Genomic DNA, 19,603 nt, shown 5'->3' with positions numbered 1-19,603 from the left:
GTTCGAACTGCATTTTGCTCTTGGTCTTCTCCACTGTTCCTTGTTACTTGGGTGAAGTAATGCTGGCTTACAGTCACCTTTACTGGCAAGATGGTCACCGTGCGTGGAAGGTGACAAGCGACTGGCTCCTTCGCTGTGTCTCTAGTGTTACACACAAGAAAATTCTCGACTTAATGTAATATCTGAGACTAATTAGCTGAGCTTCCTAGAAAGAAAGCTCTCTCTAGAGCAGGAGAGAAGGGGGGGTGGTGGTGGTGGGAGAGGGTGAGCCAACAGAGTATATAATTTAAATTCCCAGAGAATCCAGACTTCATTTAATGGTTTCTACCTTCATCTTAAACACCTCTTCCAAAATCAAGCGGATGGATGTATTTCACTTCCTTTCTGCGACCCTATACATGATGGGGTAGGGCACAGTGAGTGACAAAATGACCCGAGTGGACTGTGAGAGGGTGAGGCAAGATGATTGGACAGCCCACACACTGCATGTCAGACCTAAGCGACAGGATGGGTTAAACACTGAATGATCCATCACTAGATCAAACACCGAACTATGAAATGTTGCCAACGGAGACATATAAAGTAATAAAAACAGTGAAAATTCCACATGTCTGGGCGAAGTTCTGCCCTGCAGTGTCTGCTGTTCTGTTTTATGGGCCTAGCCCGGAACACAACCAAGCAAAGGCGAGGGCCGGAGGGCACAGCGCTCCCCAGGAAGCGGGGCGCGAACAAGGGCATCCGAATGTTTGTTTGGTTGAGCTGCTATTTCGCCATTGTCTGCCTTATTACCAGTTATGACATGTGCCCGAGCCGCCTTCGCCCCTTCATTCCACTGGCATTTGTTAAAAAAACATTCACTGAGATCCAGTCTGGATGTGTCTTTTTGCCTGCCTGTAACTTTCCACTTTAAGGGAGGGTTAACAAGGAGTTTACAAGTCCTAATTTCACAGGTTTTTAAGAACAAGGATTTTAAAGCATACACCTGGGATAAATTCTTGTAAGGAGAAAAGGAAGAGGGTAAACTGAATTCTGGTTCTTAAATCCCTCTGCGCATTATGCTTCTTGGTCCTTGGCATCAACTAAAGAGAAACAGGAAGAATTATTGATCCATATTGGCTAATAGAGATGTCTAGCCAAAGGGAGAAATATTCAGGATCGGCATGGTCTATCTTGGGTTCGATTCCTTTCTCCTACCACATGGCCTAATACATGGTAAACCCTGAATTAATATTTGTGGAATGAATGAATGTACATGATTATTTTCGAGGAGACAAAGAAATAAAGAAGTGTAGTTTCAAAAGGATCTTTCTAGGGGTGCCTGGGTGGCTCAGTCAGTTAGGCTTCCGACTTCGGCTCAGGTCATGATCTCACGGATTGTGAGTTCGAGCAGGTCGGGCTCTGTGCTGGCAGTTCAGAGCCTGGAACCTGCTTCAGATTCTGTGTCTCCTTCTCTCTCTGTCCCTCCCTTACTCGCACTGTCTCTCTCTCTCTCTCTCTCTCTCTCAAAAATAAATAAACATTAAAAAAAAAAAAAAAAAAAGGATCTTTCTTCTAAGTGTCTACACCCAAGCCATTAACCCACAGGACCAGAAGTAGGGTGAGTGGAAGGAACACAAGGCCCAAGGTGCGTGACTCAGGCATTCACTCTCAGTTTTGTGCACGTTTCCACGCTGTGCTTGTGTGCACTGGAGACTGACCACTCCTTAAATATCATGCCCTGGGTGCCTTGCTCACCTCACTCCTGTCCCAGCCATGCTACTCCATCTAGGGCCTACAAAATACTTCTTAGAAATTATTTCTTCCTTGGGTTTAGTCCACTAAGTCTGCTCGGAGCCCCCCCAGGTGACATTTCAGGGAAAAGGGACAAGGGCAGTTCCAACCTGGGAAAACAGTGACCTCACAGCCAAGAATAGTCAGGTGGACCTGGGTTTACTCAGCACCTGTGTATTTGGAGAAGCCCATTAACCTCTGGAGCTTTCTTTTCTTCATCAATAAAATTCAGAAAATACTTCACAGGATGACGGCGAGCATGGGGAGTCATACACAAAAAGTGCCCAGTACAGTGCCCAGCACATAGTAGGTGCTCAGTAAATGGAAGCTTTGGTTGCATTTTTATTACTGGCAGCAGGGGTGGTGAGGCTGGCAATGCTGCCCAGCCGACTCCTTGAGTAGGAGACAGCACACATGTGGACCCGAAAGAAGAAATTTGCAGGAGCTGTACTGGAAGATAGAATTGACAGATTCAGGCAACCCAGGTGGAGCTCTGCCTGTGCCAGGTGCTGTGCTAGTTTTCCCGCATTTTCTCTAATCTTGGCCACAGGGTATTCTTCATTGATTATCTATACTCATGCATAACAGATAACTTTTTAGTGTAAGTATGTCCAATACAGCATTTGGGACATAATTATACTAGAAAAAAAATCAATTTGTTGTTTTCTGCAATCTAAATCTAACTGGACATCCTGCATGTGAACTGGCAAACCTTCCAGGGGAGTTGTTAGTACAGGGACTTTAAAATGGAGCCTGCCTCGGGGTGTGTCTCTGGAATGCTTGTTTGCATCGATGGCCTCAGGGGCTCAGCACACTGCGCCCTAGCAGGTGAACTGATGAAGCTCCCCTTGGCTCTTCTGGCTCCCGGCTTTCTCCCTTCTGCTTCTCTTTCCCCAACAGCTTCTCCCGCGGCACGCAGGAAGCATGGGCACGGCAGGAATGTGTGAGACAACTGGCAGTGCAGATGGGAGAGGCAGGGTGAGGAGACTTGGTTTAAAAATATGTAATAGTCAGCTGGCCCCAGGCACCTCAACCAAACTGCTGGGAAAATGCTAGCTGCTTTCTGGACTTGCCACCACATCCCCTAGCCCTCTGTTCGGGGGCTCTTCTTTCTGCTGTGTGTTTCATAAGAGAACAAAAAGAGAAAGAGCTCTTGCTCAGAACTTTGGTTAACAGAAGCAGAATTTCAAAAATAGGCCTTAGGGTGCTTTAGGTTCTTTGACGGTATTGTGATATTCTGGGTCGTGTCAATGGATAATCTTAAGGAAAAAAAAAAGGTAAAACTGGGACTGTCATAGCGAAATAAAAATGAACACATGTTAAAGATTTTTATTTAACTCATTCATGAGAAAACTGGGGTTACAACCAGTTGAAAAAAGTAATAAAAACCGTACACCTATATGCAGCAAAGGAATGTTGAAATGAATGAGCAAATTAACCTAAAACTGGTTTAGGGGGTACTGATACTGGACTGAGTTGTATCTCTCAAAATTCGTATGTTAAAGTCCTAACCCCCAGGTACCTCGGACGGTGGCTGTATTTGGAGGTAGGGTCTTTAAAGAGATGATTAAATTAAATAAGGTCACTGGGATGGGCCCTAATCCAATATGACTGGTGTCCTTATAGGAAGAAAATTAAGACACAGAGATACACAGAAGGAAGATCATGGCAGACAGGAGAAGGTAGTCATCTAGAAGTCAAGGAGAGAGGCTTAAAGGAAATCAACCCCGCTCACACCTTCATCTTGGACTTGGAGCCTCCAGAACTTTGAGATAATAAGTTTCTGTTGTTTAAACTGCCTAGTCTGCAATCCTTTGGTATCATAGCCCTGACTGACTAATGCAGTGGGGGAGGGTCATTTGCGTGTCTATACACATTTGCATTCCCATTAATTATCTACAGTTTATAGAATTGTAAAATAGCTCCTTCAGAATCAGATAACCTAGTCAGTTTAATAACAAGATAATTTTTGACTAGGAACAGTAAATTACTACTTGTGGGTCAAATCTAGTACTACCACCTGTTTTCTGTAAATAAAACTTTACTGGCACCCAGCCATACTCAGTCCTTCACACATCAGCTATGGCTGTTTTCCCATTACAAAGGCAGAGGTAAGTAGTTGCCTTCTGCAAAGTCTAAGAAATAAGAAAGATTTTTTCTGGTCTTTTACAGAAAAAGTTTGCATATGCTCCTCTAGGCAATGCATTCGTTTTCCACTGAAGCACAAATATTTCCCTACAATTGGAGTGCCCTTCATGGTCATCCAGTCCAGGGGTTCCCAGCATTTGAGATCCCACAGGTCAGTAAAATTTCATAAAAATTTTGAGGGAGGGTCAGAGGTCTCCAATCTTACTTTTGTCAAATATCAACTGCTTCCTAAGAAGATATTTTGAAGTGAATCCTGCATGAGAAACTTTGTTGCCTTGTACTTGCTTTTCTTTCTCTGGGGTTTGGTAAAACTTTCACCACAGACCACCACAGCTCATACTCTGGATTGCAGAACAAATAATCAGGCCCCAGCCTTAGGCACCAATTGCTGGCTCTGTCCAGGGATATTCTGCTGGTTTAGACTGGACATCCTAGCCTTACTCCCAGGACCCAGGCTAATACCCTTTGGCCAGAAAGGGGTTCTCAGGGACTGATTATTGCCAGAGCCAGCCTGGACATGCCCCACATACCCAGGTCTAACTGTGATGGGCCTTGCCTTGCTTTAAATAATATATGGTTTCCTGATTTTTATTTATTTTTTTTTAATTTTTTTTCAACGTTTTTATTTATTTTTGGGACAGAGAGAGACAGAGCATGAACGGGGGAGGGGCAGAGAGAGAGGGAGACACAGAATCGGAAACAGGCTCCAGGCTCCGAGCCATCAGCCCAGAGCCTGACGCGGGGCTCGAACTCATGGACCGCGAGATCATGACCTGGCTGAAGTCGGACGCTTAACCGACTGCGCCACCCAGGCGCCCCCTGATTTTTAAAATAAATACATGTTCAGTGAAGAAAACTTGAGAAAAAGCAGAAAGAACAAAATTCACCTCTACCCAGAGAGATATAAAAGTTTACTGACACAAAGAGGGAACAAAAATACTTTCTGATCTGAAAATCCTAAAGGGAGAAAACCAAGCATCTCTCCCCAAACCAAAATGGAGCCTGGCACATGGCAGGTAGCAATATTTATTGAAAGAATAACTAAACCTACATGACTGCAATTCTTTTTCCTAGACAATCCAGGAAATCTCAGTAAGTCTTTGAAAAATTTTTTGATAATCAAAATGGCTAATGGCTAATCTGATAAGTCTTCCAGGCAACCTCCTCCCCCTCAAAAATTCTTGTATCTGATTTTTTCCTTATATCATTAAAAAAAATTGTAAGACTTAAAAGTGCCCAGAACCAACTGTTTAAGAAGCAAGGATTATGTATTTTCACTAGCTTTCGTGTCCAGACAATTTATATAAATTAAGTCTTATTATTAAACTGCCCTAATGACATATACAATATAATAAACTTTAAAAATCGATCTGATAGACTCAGGATTTCAAGACCTGCAATTCCTAAGAAGCCCAATTTGTTGAATTTTCAATCCATGCTTTGTCACCTAAATGAAACATCTTAAATTTGATATTCTAAATAAACACTTGGGAATATTTTTTAATTCTTTGTGGCTTGAAGTCTTAAACTCAATAATTCATCACTGTTTTCTATGAAAACCTCATCCATACCTTCTGCTTTGAGGGCAGCTCTACGTCCCTTTAAGCAGTTTACCCATCTACTTTAGACCCATCTCCTCCTGTAGGAAACAAACATTCCAAATAATCCCTGACAAACTGGAAGAATAAAAATGACTTCTCTCTGGTCCTTCTTTGAATATTTCACTCATATGTGTTTGTTTCCTCTGATATTTCATTATGTTTATGAAACTTTTATATAAAAATGTAAGCTCATTTTAACTTTTGGAAAATAAGCAAGCATCATCCCCTTTCAAAAATCACTTTCTTCCTTTGATGAGACATCAGGTTTCGTCTTCCTTAAGTCTATACCTGAATCCCACCCGTGACCTGCACAGATCGCTTTGCAACTCTGACGTGGCCCAGGTGGCTCCTGCACCTGACATGTGGTAAGGATGGACTCCAATGTCTCCACTCATTCTAAGTAGGTTTTTCTTTCATTGTGCATAAAAACTTTCCTTTTAAACCGTTCCCCAGGACCCAGCTCTCTTCCTTCTCTCACCTCCTTTGGAACTTTTAATTAAGGTAGCCAGGTTTAGTTCTTTGTTCCCTGACCAGCTGCTACTTACTGACTATAGTCTTCAATTTATTATGCCCCTACTATATGCAGTCATGTGCTATGTGCTTCATATACATTATTTCCTGTCTGTGCAACAACCCTGGAAAGCTGTGTGGCCTGAGATAAGCTACAGAACATCGATGAGCTTCAGTTTCTCATTTAAAATGTGAATAGTAACACTGACAGGAATCTGTGTTCTACACCACACCATATAGCCTCTCTTAGACGGTTGTCTTAATTCTCTGTGGTATCCCCAAATGCCCAGGATAGGACCCAGTGTGAACTAGAGCTCAACACATATTTACTTGGTGATTGTTTGAAAACAGCTATCTTATTCAGTTACTTTCCTGACTTAGTTCTAAGTTTATCAAAAGAAGCAGACATTCACATTGAGGAACCAATGCAATATGACATGACTTTTCAATGTCTAATTATAAGGCTAAACCCTAAGACCTCTAGTCTTGGAATGCTCTGGTGAATTGGATTTCTGTTAGTTGTGAATTTGTCTTTTGTTAAAATAGACTTATTCGGAATCTTATCAAATTGTAATCTACTTTCTTGCCTTAGGAAAAAGAATTTGCTGGACACACCTGTATCTGCTTTGATGACTCAGGACTCTGCGGTGTCTCCAGGGCAGGATTTGGAGCATCAAGAGCTTGCTGAGGACAGAGAACGAGCAGAAGGGTGAGTGGCAGATGCACTAACCCAAGACTCAAGTCCAAGCCGATTTCTTACTACTCGTTTGGATATGCCTAATGTTGTCTTGCAGTCGAGCATGACTGTTAGCTGGATTCCAGTTAACCAAATATTTTTTGGCCAGTGTTTTTGCAACTCTTGGCTCCCTTACTCAAGGGACAAAATTTTTAAATTGATTTCAGCCAGGTTTCTCACCACCGGGACAAGTGAGATTTTCTTATGCACACATACATACATCTTTTTTGTTCCTTTTTAAAAATTTAATTTTATTTTTACTCTTTTTAGTGGGCTCTAAACCTAACATGAGGCTTGAACTCACAACCCTGAGACCAGGAGTCACATGCTGTATCAAGTGGGGCAGCCAGGCGCCCCTCTTCTTTTTTTCTTTAAGTATAATCACCTCAGGTTTATGCTTGGGTCCAAAATATTTTTTTGCACCCTTAGAATTTTCACTTTGGCTGTGCTTTTGAGAAGTGCTAATTCTACAATATAATGCTGGCTGGGCAGCCACTTGAACCGAGAGCTACAATTTGTTCAAATCAGTTTCCGAGTCGGTATTTCTTCAGGTCTTGAAATACCCAAGAGATCTACTTCTGGAGGTACATGTGAAGAATGAAAGTGTACAAGGACAAGAGAATATACAAGATGAATACAGATTATCTTCGGTCTCATATATATTGCAACTGCCAAAATTACATGTTTTCTGGGTATTTGAAAAGTTGATGTCAAATGTGTAATTGAAGCTTTGAGCAACCAAAACAAGAGTCCATATATAACAGCATTTAAGCCTACGTGGCCATGGTTCTCAAACTTGCCTCACATCAGAAGCACGTGGGGAGCTTTTGAAAATCTAGATGCCCAGGCTGCACCCCAGATCAAATAAAATCTAGGGCTGAGAGTCAGACATTAGTATTTTTAAAAGATCCCTAGGTGATTCCAAAGTTTAGCAAAGTTTGGGAACCAATGGGATGTGAAAAACTACACATAAGCAATTTGTAGCATGTTCCCTAAAGGACTCGACTTACGGAATACTTTAAATTCACAGGTCTCATGTATGTTTACATTTAAAATACTTCAACATTATAATGGTAAAATATTTCAAAAATATGAATAAGAGACTTTCAGTAAATTAAAATTTTTCCTGTAATTTAAAATATTGCCCAAACACTACAATCCACTCTTTTTCAGGAGGGAGAATATCAGGAACATTTATTTCCAGCTTCCAAATCTTTTTTATAAGTACAGAAGCAGAAGAAATACTGAAAGAAGAAGGGAAGAAGGGATATAAACAAAGAAAAACTAAAATGATTATTTACTAAGAATTGCAAATGCTCATTTACTGAGTACACCACAAAGTTCCAATCTCTATTCCTAGGACTTTGTGTCATTTTCAGGGACATGATGCTGGAGGGCTCATGCTTTTAGTTTATCAAAATAAACCTGAGTGTTCCTTTTCCCAGCCCTTGGTGAAAACTGAAACTTTACTTGACTCATCTTTATGAAAAAAAGAGAAAGAAGAAAGAGATGGAGGGAGAGAGAGGAGGGAAGGAAGGGTGGGAGGGAGGGAGGGAGGAAGGAAGGCAAAAGAAAAATGTGTCCTAGTGGTGAGCTCACCTGTCCTTTGAACTGTTCTATGGTTGAAATGCCCCTCCTGATTGATCAGTCCTCATTCAACAGATTTTCATGTGTTAGGAACATTCAAGGATTATGTCAGCTGAAATTCCTGCTGCCCATCTGGTAGAGAGAACAACTTACAATAACAAACACACACCAGACTTGGATGAATTACCATCCCCACAACCTGCAAGCCTGTTGGGGTCATTCAATTCTTCAAACAGTCCCGTTTCTATAATTTCTTCCTGCCATGCTATGGGGACAGCACCTGTTGCAAATCTTTGGAAGAACGTCTTATCTTTATCATCAAATTCAATTCCCCGAACCTCAGAGAAATCTTCAATTTCAGCGATGTCTTTGGCATAAACCACGGAAGGGTCTGGCACAAATGGGGGCTCAACTAGGCCAGCTTCCAGGCGAGCAAAATTGATGGTTTTGAAGAAAGGGTGTTGCCTGGGATCATCAGACTTCTCTCTGTAAAGAAAGGAGATGGTCAGACTGAGTCACACTAACAAACCAAAACAGGAAATGTTCTAACAATACAAAATGTGCAGCATTCTTTTCCTGTAATACATTTCATTTTAATTGCAAAGACAATATAATGACATAAAGAATAATTTAGAAAAATAATGACTTCAAAAATCACCTTACACAGACAGTAGCATTTTCATTGTTTGCGGATAAACCTTCACATGTAGATCTAATTTTTAGAGTCAAGCAGTTGACATGACTTTTATCCTTAGTGTTTTGTGGAAATACAAGCAAATTCAGTGAGGCCAGAATCTGCTTGCCTGCAACTTTATAGTCATTGCATTTTGCTCTGCCCTTCAGGGTCAGACAGAACAAGGGAAGCATGTCTCTTCCCACCACATTCTAAAAGACAGTACCCATATCTCCCCACTCTTCATATGACATGGTGTCTAGGAGCTCCACCTTCCTCCCCCCACTGCCACAATATTTTTAAAGACTTAAAAAAATGCATTAGGGGGCGCCTGGGTGGCTCAGTCGGTTGAGTGTCTGACTTCGGCTCAGGTCATGATCTCACAGCTTGTGAGTTCGAGACCCATGTTGGGCTCTGTGCTGACAGCTCAGAACATGGAGCCTGCTTCGGATTCTGTGTCTCCCTCTCTCTGTCCCTAACTCACTCACATTCTGTCTCTGTCAAAAATAAATAAACATAAAAAAAAATTTTTTTAAATGCATTAGTAATTATTAGTGTTAATGAGCAGAACTTCAGTGCCCAAGACTATGGTTATTTGTTATCAAACCCTTGTCTAGAAATTATTCCAGCATTTACCTTAGAATAAGGGAGAAAAATATACGTTCCCAATTGTGTAACCTCTTATATTAGTTATCTATTGCTGTGTAACAAGCTACCCTAACATTTAGTGACTTAAAACAACAAACATTTATTATCTCACAATTTTTGTGGGTCAAGAATCTATAAATGGTTTCACTAGGTGCCTCTTTCATGAGGTTACGGTAAAGCTGTTCAGGGCTGTGGTCTCATCTGAAGGTTTGAGTGGAGTTGAGGGAGAAAATCTGCTTCTAAGCTCACTCACGTGGTTATTGGCAAGCCTCCATTCCTCACCATGTGAGCCACTGCACAAGGCTACTTTATAACTTTGCACCTGGATTTCCCCAGGGCAAATGATCAAAGAGGAAGGGGGGGAGGGAGGGAGGAAGGGAGAGAGGGAGAAGGGGAGGGAAGGGGAGGAGGAGGAGAGAGAGAGAGAGAGAGGGAAAGCAAGCCCAAGATTAAAAAAGCACAGTCTTTTAATACCTTATCTTGGAAATGACATCTCATTATTTCTGCTATATTTTTAGAAGCAAACCAATAAGTCCAGCCCACGCTTAAGGGAAGGGATTACACAGGACTGTGGATAACAGAAGGGGGATCTTTGGGAACCATACGAGAGGCAGCCTACCACACATTTCTTTTGGTCCCCCTTAAGTCCAAATTTTAAAGAAATAAAAAGAGGGCTGTATTGTGGCATCAGATTCAAATGATTTTTTCCTTTTTTTTTTTTTTTTGTTTATTTATTTATTTGAGACAGAGACAGCATGAATGGGGGAGGGGCAGAGAAAGAGGGATAAAGGGAGAATCCCAAGCAGGCTCTGCACTGCCAGTGCAGAGCCCAACACAGGGTTTGAACTCAGAAGCCATGAGATCATGACCTAAGCCGAAACCAAGAGTCAGACGCTTAACCAGCTGAGCCACCCAGGCACCCCTTCCTTTTTCTTTTATGTGAATGGACATACTGCTCTAAGAAATATCTTCTCTTACGGAAAAGTTGATTTCTGTCATAAATCAACCTTATTAAAAATTAATCACGTTCATAGTTTTCCCTTTACTTTTATTCCAGTTATCAAAGAGCTTTCAAGAAAAGGACTGAGGACTTCTCCCATATACCCCCTTCACAGACTCCCTACAATGTCAGATAATTACTGCAGCAGACTCTATCCAATAGGTTCTAAACACAATAATGACATTACTAATAACGGCAGGGAGAATAACTAGCATCTATCCAGAGCCTACTCTCAACTAACACAAAGTGAAGCGCTGTTATCACAGTCAACCATCACAACAATGCCTGTCTGTCTTTTAACTGCATTTTAAACCTCTTTTACCCTCTTCAGTTGCTTCTGCATTCATAAATAGCTGTGCCTCTGAAAAAGCCAAAAGATATAGGTGAGTTTTTCAAAGGAAAATTGTAATCGAATATTATTGTGAAAAAGAGAAATTCAGTTGGAGGCGTCTGATGTCTAGCCATTCTCTGGGTTGTTTTCTGTGGTTCAGGCCTAGCACCGTCCAGAAAGGTGGGTGCAGGGCTCCTTGGACTTGTCTCATTATGCACCAGGTGAAAAACAGGTATGGAGAACTGCATCAGGAGATACTGCAGGTGTCTCTCTTTTTCTCAAAGCCACCAAGTCTCCCTCAACTGAAAGGAAGGAAAATGCGGGTTTGCCATCTACTAGAACTCACTGACCAGTGTCTGTCTGTGTGGCTTACATCCTGTAGAGTCACAGTCTTGAGGGAGGGTTACTGAGATCATTTGAAGCTTCGAAGATGGATTTTTTTCTCTGAAGTTAGGTTTATGAGGTATAATTCACATAGCAACATTCACCATTTTAAGGTATCAGATTTTGGTGTGGGGAGGGTATCACGTAGATTTTAAATGTGGCAGAACAAGGATAGAGCTAGAATTCCGTCCAAGTAGATCAGGAATGAACCCCAAGTCTCGGAGTCTCAACGAAAACGAGAGTTGGAATAGGACCAGGTGCCCTGAGGAAGGAGCTCACACCACCTTGATGACCATCAGCAGGCATGAACACACTGTCCCACAGGTCAAGAGTCCTCCTCAAACTCACTCAGAGCAGTTTTAACTTGGATAAACAGAGTGCCCAGGGGCTCAGTAACCTTGAGAAACTTGTCAAGCCGGTCTTGACATCAGGATGAACAGTTCTCAAGTAATATCTCAAGCAACAGGCCCAAATGGCCCTGGCTTGTCCGGCAGGGATGGCTGATTGCAGCCCTTTTGCAACTAGTCACAAAGGACAAAAGCAACAATAGCCCCCGAAAGGTTTTCTTTATGTTCTCCGTCACTCCAACTAGATGCCCCTGGGGGGCAGGGTCCATGCTTTATGCCCTTTTCCACTAAATGTCTGTGGTGCTGATGCTGACAATAAAGACCAGGCTCTGTAACCCCTATTCCTTTCACTCAGTGTCTGGGACACTGCAAAGCTGATCACTTTACTTTTTGCACTAGTGTCTCTTATGTCAGTTCTGTAATTAGAAATAGCATGAATATTATTTTACTCTTGAATCTTTCCCTGGCAGCTTCGTGCAGAGATTCTTTTTTGCCCACCATTATGCAGTGCACTTTGGACAAATAGGAGAGGCTACTGATTGAGGCGGCATCTTTTGTAACAGCCAAACGGGCCACGGTAGGAAAGGAGATTCTCCTGTTTGTTGGGGTAGATTTCATTTCACAGCATTTACAGGTGCTCTTGTGTTCCTGAACCCCACATCGAGATTACAATGGATTTTCTTGTAACAGTCAAATGAAGCAAAGATACCACCTGACCATACACTGTGGGGTTTGGTCTGCCAAGAACAGTATGTATTGGTATGAAATTATGTGTTGGAGAAGCACTTAAGTCAGAGGCTTGCACGGTTATTTGATCTTGTTCTGCTGCACTAACTGATCAGAATAAAACCTGCAAAATGTTTAAATGAGCTTTAGCTTTTATTTTATTGGAAAACACGATAAATCCTCTCAAGAGCCCTTGTGAGATGCTCAGAAAAGCTTTCAACTTTTCTGCAAAATTAATTCACAGACCTATGAAGACAAAGGGAAGATCCTTTCAGTGACATCTAAAGAAGGAAAGGGTTTTTAAAATTTATTTCAAATGTTCGTGAATGCAACAGGGAGGGGCCACGTGACCTGTCTTCTGTGTGACATGCTGTGTAGGCATTTGCTCGGTCCTGAAGGACACCACTAAATCAATCAAGCATTATCTCATTTGAATTTTTAAAAAAAATACAGAGTTGAAATGAAAATGTTGGAAGGTTTTGTCTTTCACTGAACAGCTGGTTTTTATATGCCTTTTCTCTAATGTTGTAAACAGTTTTATTCAAAACAGTCACAACAACAGATGCTTTATTAAAAGGTTTTGCTTGATGGAGCAGCTTCAGGCAATGAGCCAGGGCTTTAAGGTGGCATTTTCCTGAAGAAGTTTGTCAACATTTCATTTTATATACCCACAGCGTGTTTATAGATTTTCAATCAATCCTGGCAAGCGGTGGTGTTCCCTTCAGAGAAGTCATCTAGAGAGACTGTTTGCTTTCCTTGCTGCCTCGGCCGCTGTTAGTGTGCCCGCTCATCCTCCCTGTGCTTGAGAACCCGCGTGTAGACATGGTCAGTGGTCACCATTTCTGTGTCTCCTCTCCTTCCTGGGCCCATGGAAGACAACACTAGCCAGACCCTTTGACCTTGGGTAGGGCCAAGACTCGTTCTGGGCAAACGGAAGTGTGTGTGAAGTGCTGTGCAAGTGGGTCACTTCCTGGCTGAGGCGGTACAAAGTTCCCTAGGTTCTCCGTGCTCTCTTCTCTTGCTACGTCAACTGGAAGCCATGAGTTCCAATGGAGCTGTCAGATGGAAGCAGCCTGGATCTCTGAGTCACTGCTCAGTAGGGAGACACCCTGGAGTGCTGCTGGACCCACAAGGGACTTTGTGTGAATGAGAAAAATTCCATTAGTTTTAAGCTGCAGAGACTTTGGGATTTGCTTGTTATCATGACGTGGCCTATTCTGACCACGGTAATACAACATTGGAATCTACACAGGAAAATCAGCTCCATGTTTTACCTCACATAAATGCAGAATTTCCACCAAATTTCAAAATACGTGTTTGTTAGTGTGGTGTCTCTCACGCTTTGGAAGTTATTACAAATGGATTTTGTTTTGCTATTTAAAAAAATCAGGCCGGGGCACCTGGGTGGCTCAGTCAGTTAAGTGTCCAACTCTTGATTTTGGCTCAGGTCCAGGCTTGTGGGTTCAGGCCCTGCATCGGGCTCTCTGCTGTCAGCTTGAAGCCCACTTTGGATCCTTGGTCCCCCTGTCTCTCTCTGCACCTTCCCCACCAGCATGCATGTGTTCTCTCTCTCTCTCTCTCTCTCTCTCTCTCTCTCTCAAAAGTAAATAAACATTGAAAAAGTTTTTTTAATTAAAAAAAATTACGTGGCAGAATATTCGGGGTGCCTGGGTGGCTCAGTTAAGTGTCCTACTCTTGATCTCTTGATTTTGGCTCAGGTCATGATCTTTAGGTCATGAGATCAAGCTCTGCCTTGGGCTCCATGCTCAGTGGGGAGCCCTCTTGGATTCTTTCTCACCCTCTCTCTCTGCCCCTCTGCTCAAGCACTTGTGTGCTGTCTCGCAAAATAAATAAATATTAAAAATATATAGTAAATATAAATAATACGTTTTTAATATGTATTTATATACATTATATATTCATATATATTTCATATATGTTATCATATTATATTCTATGTTCTATTATATATTATATATTATATGTTTCATATATAATATATATATGAAAACAAGATATATATACATATCTTGGAGATTGTTCCATATCAAGTGCTTATAGTGTTTGAAAGTATCAGAAATACTTAACCATATAACATGCAAATAATAATAGGAAAATAATAATAAAACTTAACCTCAAGGCCTCAGCACTAATCCAAAGTACGTTCTAAATCCCCATGGACAATGCTGACACTGCTAATCACCTCTGTTATATGGTAGTTTACCTGCTTCCTAAACGTTGTTCTGGTTTCTTAGCCAAGAAGAGTCTGCAAATATCTTTCGCTTCCTCCGTGAAGTTATCATGTTGGAATCTGACCTCTTCTTTCAGGGTTCTTTGCTTTAAATCCTCTTTACTGACTTTTTCCTTGTAATCTTTGAATGGTGTTCGTCCAGCAACCATTTCATAAATACTGCATCCCATTGCAAACCAGTCCACAGGATAGGAATAACTCACTTTTTCCATTAGGATTTCAGGAGCCATATAACCATTGGTTCCAGCCTGTAATACCCCAAACAAGAAACAAAACAAAAATACTAATGTGAGTGTAACAAACACTGCTGATTGCCTATCCAATACCCATTCTCCTTTTCTTTCTTTGTTAAGGGAATCTTAACTTATTTGGGGTGGCAATGTGTCTAATCTATTCTAGTCCCTGCTTTTCCAGCATTGTCTAGTGCAGTTGGGGCAGGCCACGTGATCCATTTTGGCAAATGAGACATAAAGAGGATTTAGCTGCAGTGCATTATAAAAGGGACAAATGAGGCTGTCCTTGAAGTGGGACACTTCATCATTAAGTTGAAACGTTCAAGTAGCTGTCTTTATGATTCTCCTAAGCTCAGCCTCTGTATTTTATTCACAGGTAATAGAAATTAGATGCATGGTATTTTTTTTTTAAAGTTCACTTACTTATTTTGAGAGAGAGAGGAAGAGAGAGTACGTGCATGCACACGTGAGTGGGGAGGGGCAGAGAGAGGCAGAGGGAGAGAGAGAACCCCCAGCAAGCTCTACACTGTCAGAGCAGAGCCATTCAGTGTGGGCCTCGAATTCACGAACCATGAGCCAAAATCACCAGTTGGTTACTTAACGGACAGCCACCCAGGCACCCCTAGATGCATGGTTTTTAAAGGTTGAGCACTTTAGGTTGCTAAAGGTTTTTAAAGGTTGCTAATATTGAATGTTCATGTGTTATCTGGTCTGTGATTCTTATTCTATTTGCTACATACTGATATTAATCTCACACATCTCTGCCTGTCTGAATTGAAAATTAGCAGAGTCATTTTAATCTAGAAAATTCCACATATGAAATTTCATCTAACATGCATGAGTATATTTTGTAGGCACCCTTCTAATGGAAATACATGCCAAATGACCACTGGATTTAAAAAAGTATTTTTTAAATACATATTTTTGTTACAGCAAAATACATATAACGTAAAAGTTGTCATCTTAATAATTTTTAAATGCACAGTTCAAGAGTATTAAGTACACTCACCTTGTTGTACAACCATGATTACTATCTATCTCCAGAATTCTTTTCACCTTGCAAAACTGAAACTCTATACCCATTAAATAACTCCCCATTGCCCCCACTCCCCAGGCCCTGGCAACCACCATTCTACTTTCTGTCTCTATTAATCTGCCTATTCTAGGTCCCTCATATATGTGGAATCAAGCAGTTATTGTCCTTTTGTGAATGTGTGATTTTAATAATTAATTCAATATTTAATGAATACCTATAACATACCTCATTATAAACCATGTATATATGTGTGTAAGTATGTGTGTATATACACATGGTTTATAATATGCATACACACACACACACAAACACATTATGATTTCATAAAAACTAAGTTGTTTTTGGTTAAAGTACAATGCATAACTTCTTCAGCAATTAAAAATTCCAAGTACACCCTAAAATGACAATATGCTTCCATTAGTACATAAAAATGATAATATAAATTATTGGCAGAGTTGTGAAAAACAGATGTGCTGTGTAAATTGACCCAGACTTTTAGGAGAGCAGTAAGATATAGATAGTCATAGACAATAATATGTACCAACTGTTCCTTTTCTTCAACCAGTTTACTTACCTTTGGAGTATGTATCTCAAAGAAATGACTCAGAAGGAAAAAGAAATCTATGCTGAGATGTTCACAGCTCCATTATTCATAATGGTCACAAGCTGGAAATTTCCAAATGCCCATCAATAAAGACAACAGACTAAAGTCTACTGTTAATACCAAGAAGTTTAAATATATACTGGGTTTCACACACCAATTACAAATATGCATTCCAGTACACCAAAAAAGTTAGAACGTGTTTTTAGTTGTTTATTTGGTGATTTTTTTTTCTGTCTAATTGCTTAAGTATATGTTTTTTACATGCACAGTATATTGCATTAGGAATATTAAATTTCACAGGTAATTTCTACGTGGATAACAACAATGAAAAATACATATGGCCCAAGCACTAATGAGAAGTAATTGGCCGGTTCTGGAAGTGACCGGGGTCTGACAGGCTGGGCATGAGTCAGCGCGGCACTGCTGTTTTCATAGAAGCTGATATATAATTTGGGTGACCATATGTTCCGGTTTGCCTGGTACAGTCCCAGTTTACATCTGTTGCCCTGGCATCTTGTCTAGTTTTGCATTTGTCCAGACAAAAGGTCCTGTAGACTCCTCTAAGGCCCAGGATATAGTCTCACTCATCTCTGTATCCAAACTAGGTACTTACTGCAGGGCCTCATCTGGTGCATGCCCAACAAAATGTTTGTTAAATAAACAATAGCAACGATGGTAACTGGATGTTTTCCATTCACTATCCAACCAATATTTATTGAGTCATGCCCTCCAGTGAGTTCTAGAGATACCAACACATATAATACCCGGCCTTTGCCCTTCAGGATTTACAGGCTGGTAGAGACAGGTCAAAAGGTCAACTCAATAAAGTAGGGTAAATGCCATAATGGGAGTATAAAACAAGCACAGAGAGGCCAGAAGGGGTGTGTGTGTGTGTGTGTGTGTGTGTGTGTGTGTGTGTTGGGGATACTTCACTGAAGGGTGATAGCTGAGCTGAATCATGAGGGAAGAATCTGTCACACACAGAAAGCTAGCTAGCTAATAAGCATATGTGAGATATGAAGCCAGGAATAATGTGGGGAGCTTTAAGGAATTTGACATTTCTGGAATACAAGATCTGTGGGATGCAATGGTGGGAGGGAAGACCAGAGGGAGAGATGAGGATGCGAGTGAGAAACACTGTATGCCAAAATAGCAAAAACTCATTCCCAGTCTCCCTTTTCCCTTCTATCCCTCTACTAGAGAGGCCAGAGGCTAAGCACTCCATCTCCCAGCTTCCTTTGTACCTAGGGTAACCTTGTGCAAGGTCAAGGTGCTAAGGGTTGGGGAAGAGGGGGAATGAGCTTGCTTAGAAATACATAAAAGAGGGGCCCCTGGGTGGCGCAGTCAGTTGAGAATCCAACTCTTGATTTTGGCTCGGGTCAAGATCTCAGGGTTGGGCTCCACACTGGGCATGCAGCCTGCTTGGCATTCTCTCTCTCCCTCTCTGGCTGCCCCTCCCCTGCTCATATGCTCTGTCTCGCTCTCGCTCTCTCAAAATAAACACATAAACATTTAAAAAAATATATAAAAGATATAAGACAGATTAATAGATCAATAGAGGGATGGATAAATGGATAGACATGTGACAAAGTGAATCTAATAAAATATTGATGACATACAATGGAACATTGGCCTTAAAAGGAATGAAGTACTGATATATGCTACAACATGGATGAATCATGAAGACATTATGCCAAGTTAAAGAAGCCAAACACAAATGGCCACATATTGTATGTCTCCATGTGTATATAATGTCCAAAATAGGCAATTCCATGCAGCCAAGAAATGCATTAGTGGTTGCTTACGGTTGGGGGGGGGTGGTGGCGGTGAGAGTGATGCTAAAGAGTAGGGGATTTCTTTCTGGGGTGAAGAAAAATTTCTAAAACTGTGATCATGTTTGCATGGCTCTATGAATATACTAAAACCCACTGACGTGTGTACTTTAAATGGGTCAGTTTTGGGGCGCCTGGGTGGCTCAGTCAGTTGAGCATCCAACTTCGGCTCAGGTCACGATCTCGCGGTCCGTGAGTTCGAGCCCCGCTTCGGGCTCTGGGCTGATGGCTCAGAGCCTGGAGCCTACTTCCGATTCTGTGTCTCCCTCTCTCTCTGCCCCTCCCCCGTTCATGCTCTGTCTCTCTCTGTCTCAAAAATAAATGTTAAAAAAAAAATTAAAAAAAAATAAAATAAAATAAATGGGTCAGTTTTATGGCAGTTAAATTACATCTCAATAAAGCTGTTCCAAATGTCTACAGTAAAGGCGAGATAATGGGTATACAGGTTCTTGATGTGGAATTCTTTCCTACATGTTTGAAAGTTTTTATAAGAACATAGAGGGGAAAAAGGAGTGAGGGAAGGGGATGCAATGCCAGGCATTACTGGGTGGCTGCCGGTTCACCAGGCACAAGAGAATCTTCTGGAAGGGTTATAAAAAGGAACTGCAGGAGAGAGGGAAGGAGGGGGAATCCATCTGCCCAGCTCCCTCCCATCTCCTACTTCCACAAATCATGGATTACCCAAAATCTAACTGGTCTATATTTCCAGATATGTCATCCAGACCTTTAGCAGCTGCCTAGAAACCAGGATTCACATCGCACAGTATGATATTTCCTCCAATTCTAGAAGTAGAGGAGCAACTGGGCCTACAAGTGGAGCCAGGAGGGTGCTGTCCTAAACAGAGAGAAGAGGCAGAGAGGGACTGTGAGAAGGTGTGTGAGGTTTGTGGGCCAGTATACAAACCTGATGAAATTTCTCAATGATGTACTTTGGTGTGGGGCTTTTTCCATCTGTGATGCTGGTTACTGGTTGGCTGCTTAATCCAGAAACTAATGGCTGTCAGAATCTGGAAACTTTCTTGTATTATTTCTTTGATCATTTTCTCCCTTCCATTTTCTTTCCTCTCTTGTTCTTTTTGGAAATCCTTGATGAATCCCCTATGTTTCTTACCTTTTGCTTTTATTTTCCATCTGTCTTTTCTTTCTTTCTTTCTTTCTTTCTTTCTTTCTTTCTTTCTTTCTTTCT

General features: G+C 41.3%; 1 protein-coding gene across 2 annotated transcripts in view; it reads right to left on the bottom strand.

The window, feature by feature from the left end:
• Nucleotides 1-7,874: 7,874 nt before the first annotated feature.
• Nucleotides 7,875-19,603, bottom strand: part of GRK7 (G protein-coupled receptor kinase 7) — a 29,241-nt gene continuing 17,512 nt past the window's right edge. Inside the window, exons 3-5 of one of the 2 annotated variants that reach the window (XM_040480360.1) lie at nucleotides 14,686-14,960; nucleotides 8,633-8,838; nucleotides 7,875-8,484 (exon numbers count right to left, since the gene is read on the bottom strand). In XM_040480360.1, coding sequence (XP_040336294.1) covers nucleotides 8,456-8,484; nucleotides 8,633-8,838; nucleotides 14,686-14,960 — 510 coding nt within the window. In that variant the 3' untranslated portion in view covers nucleotides 7,875-8,455. Of the gene's footprint in view, nucleotides 8,839-14,685; nucleotides 14,961-19,603 lie in introns of both variants that reach the window. The other variant, XM_040480359.1, reaches the window with a different exon arrangement.

The sequence above is a fragment of the Herpailurus yagouaroundi genome, unplaced genomic scaffold, assembly GCF_014898765.1.
Source record: "Herpailurus yagouaroundi ecotype Mexico unplaced genomic scaffold, PumYag 159, whole genome shotgun sequence".
NCBI lineage: Eukaryota > Metazoa > Chordata > Mammalia > Carnivora > Felidae > Herpailurus > Herpailurus yagouaroundi.
This window is presented reverse-complemented; position numbering and strand designations above follow the sequence as displayed.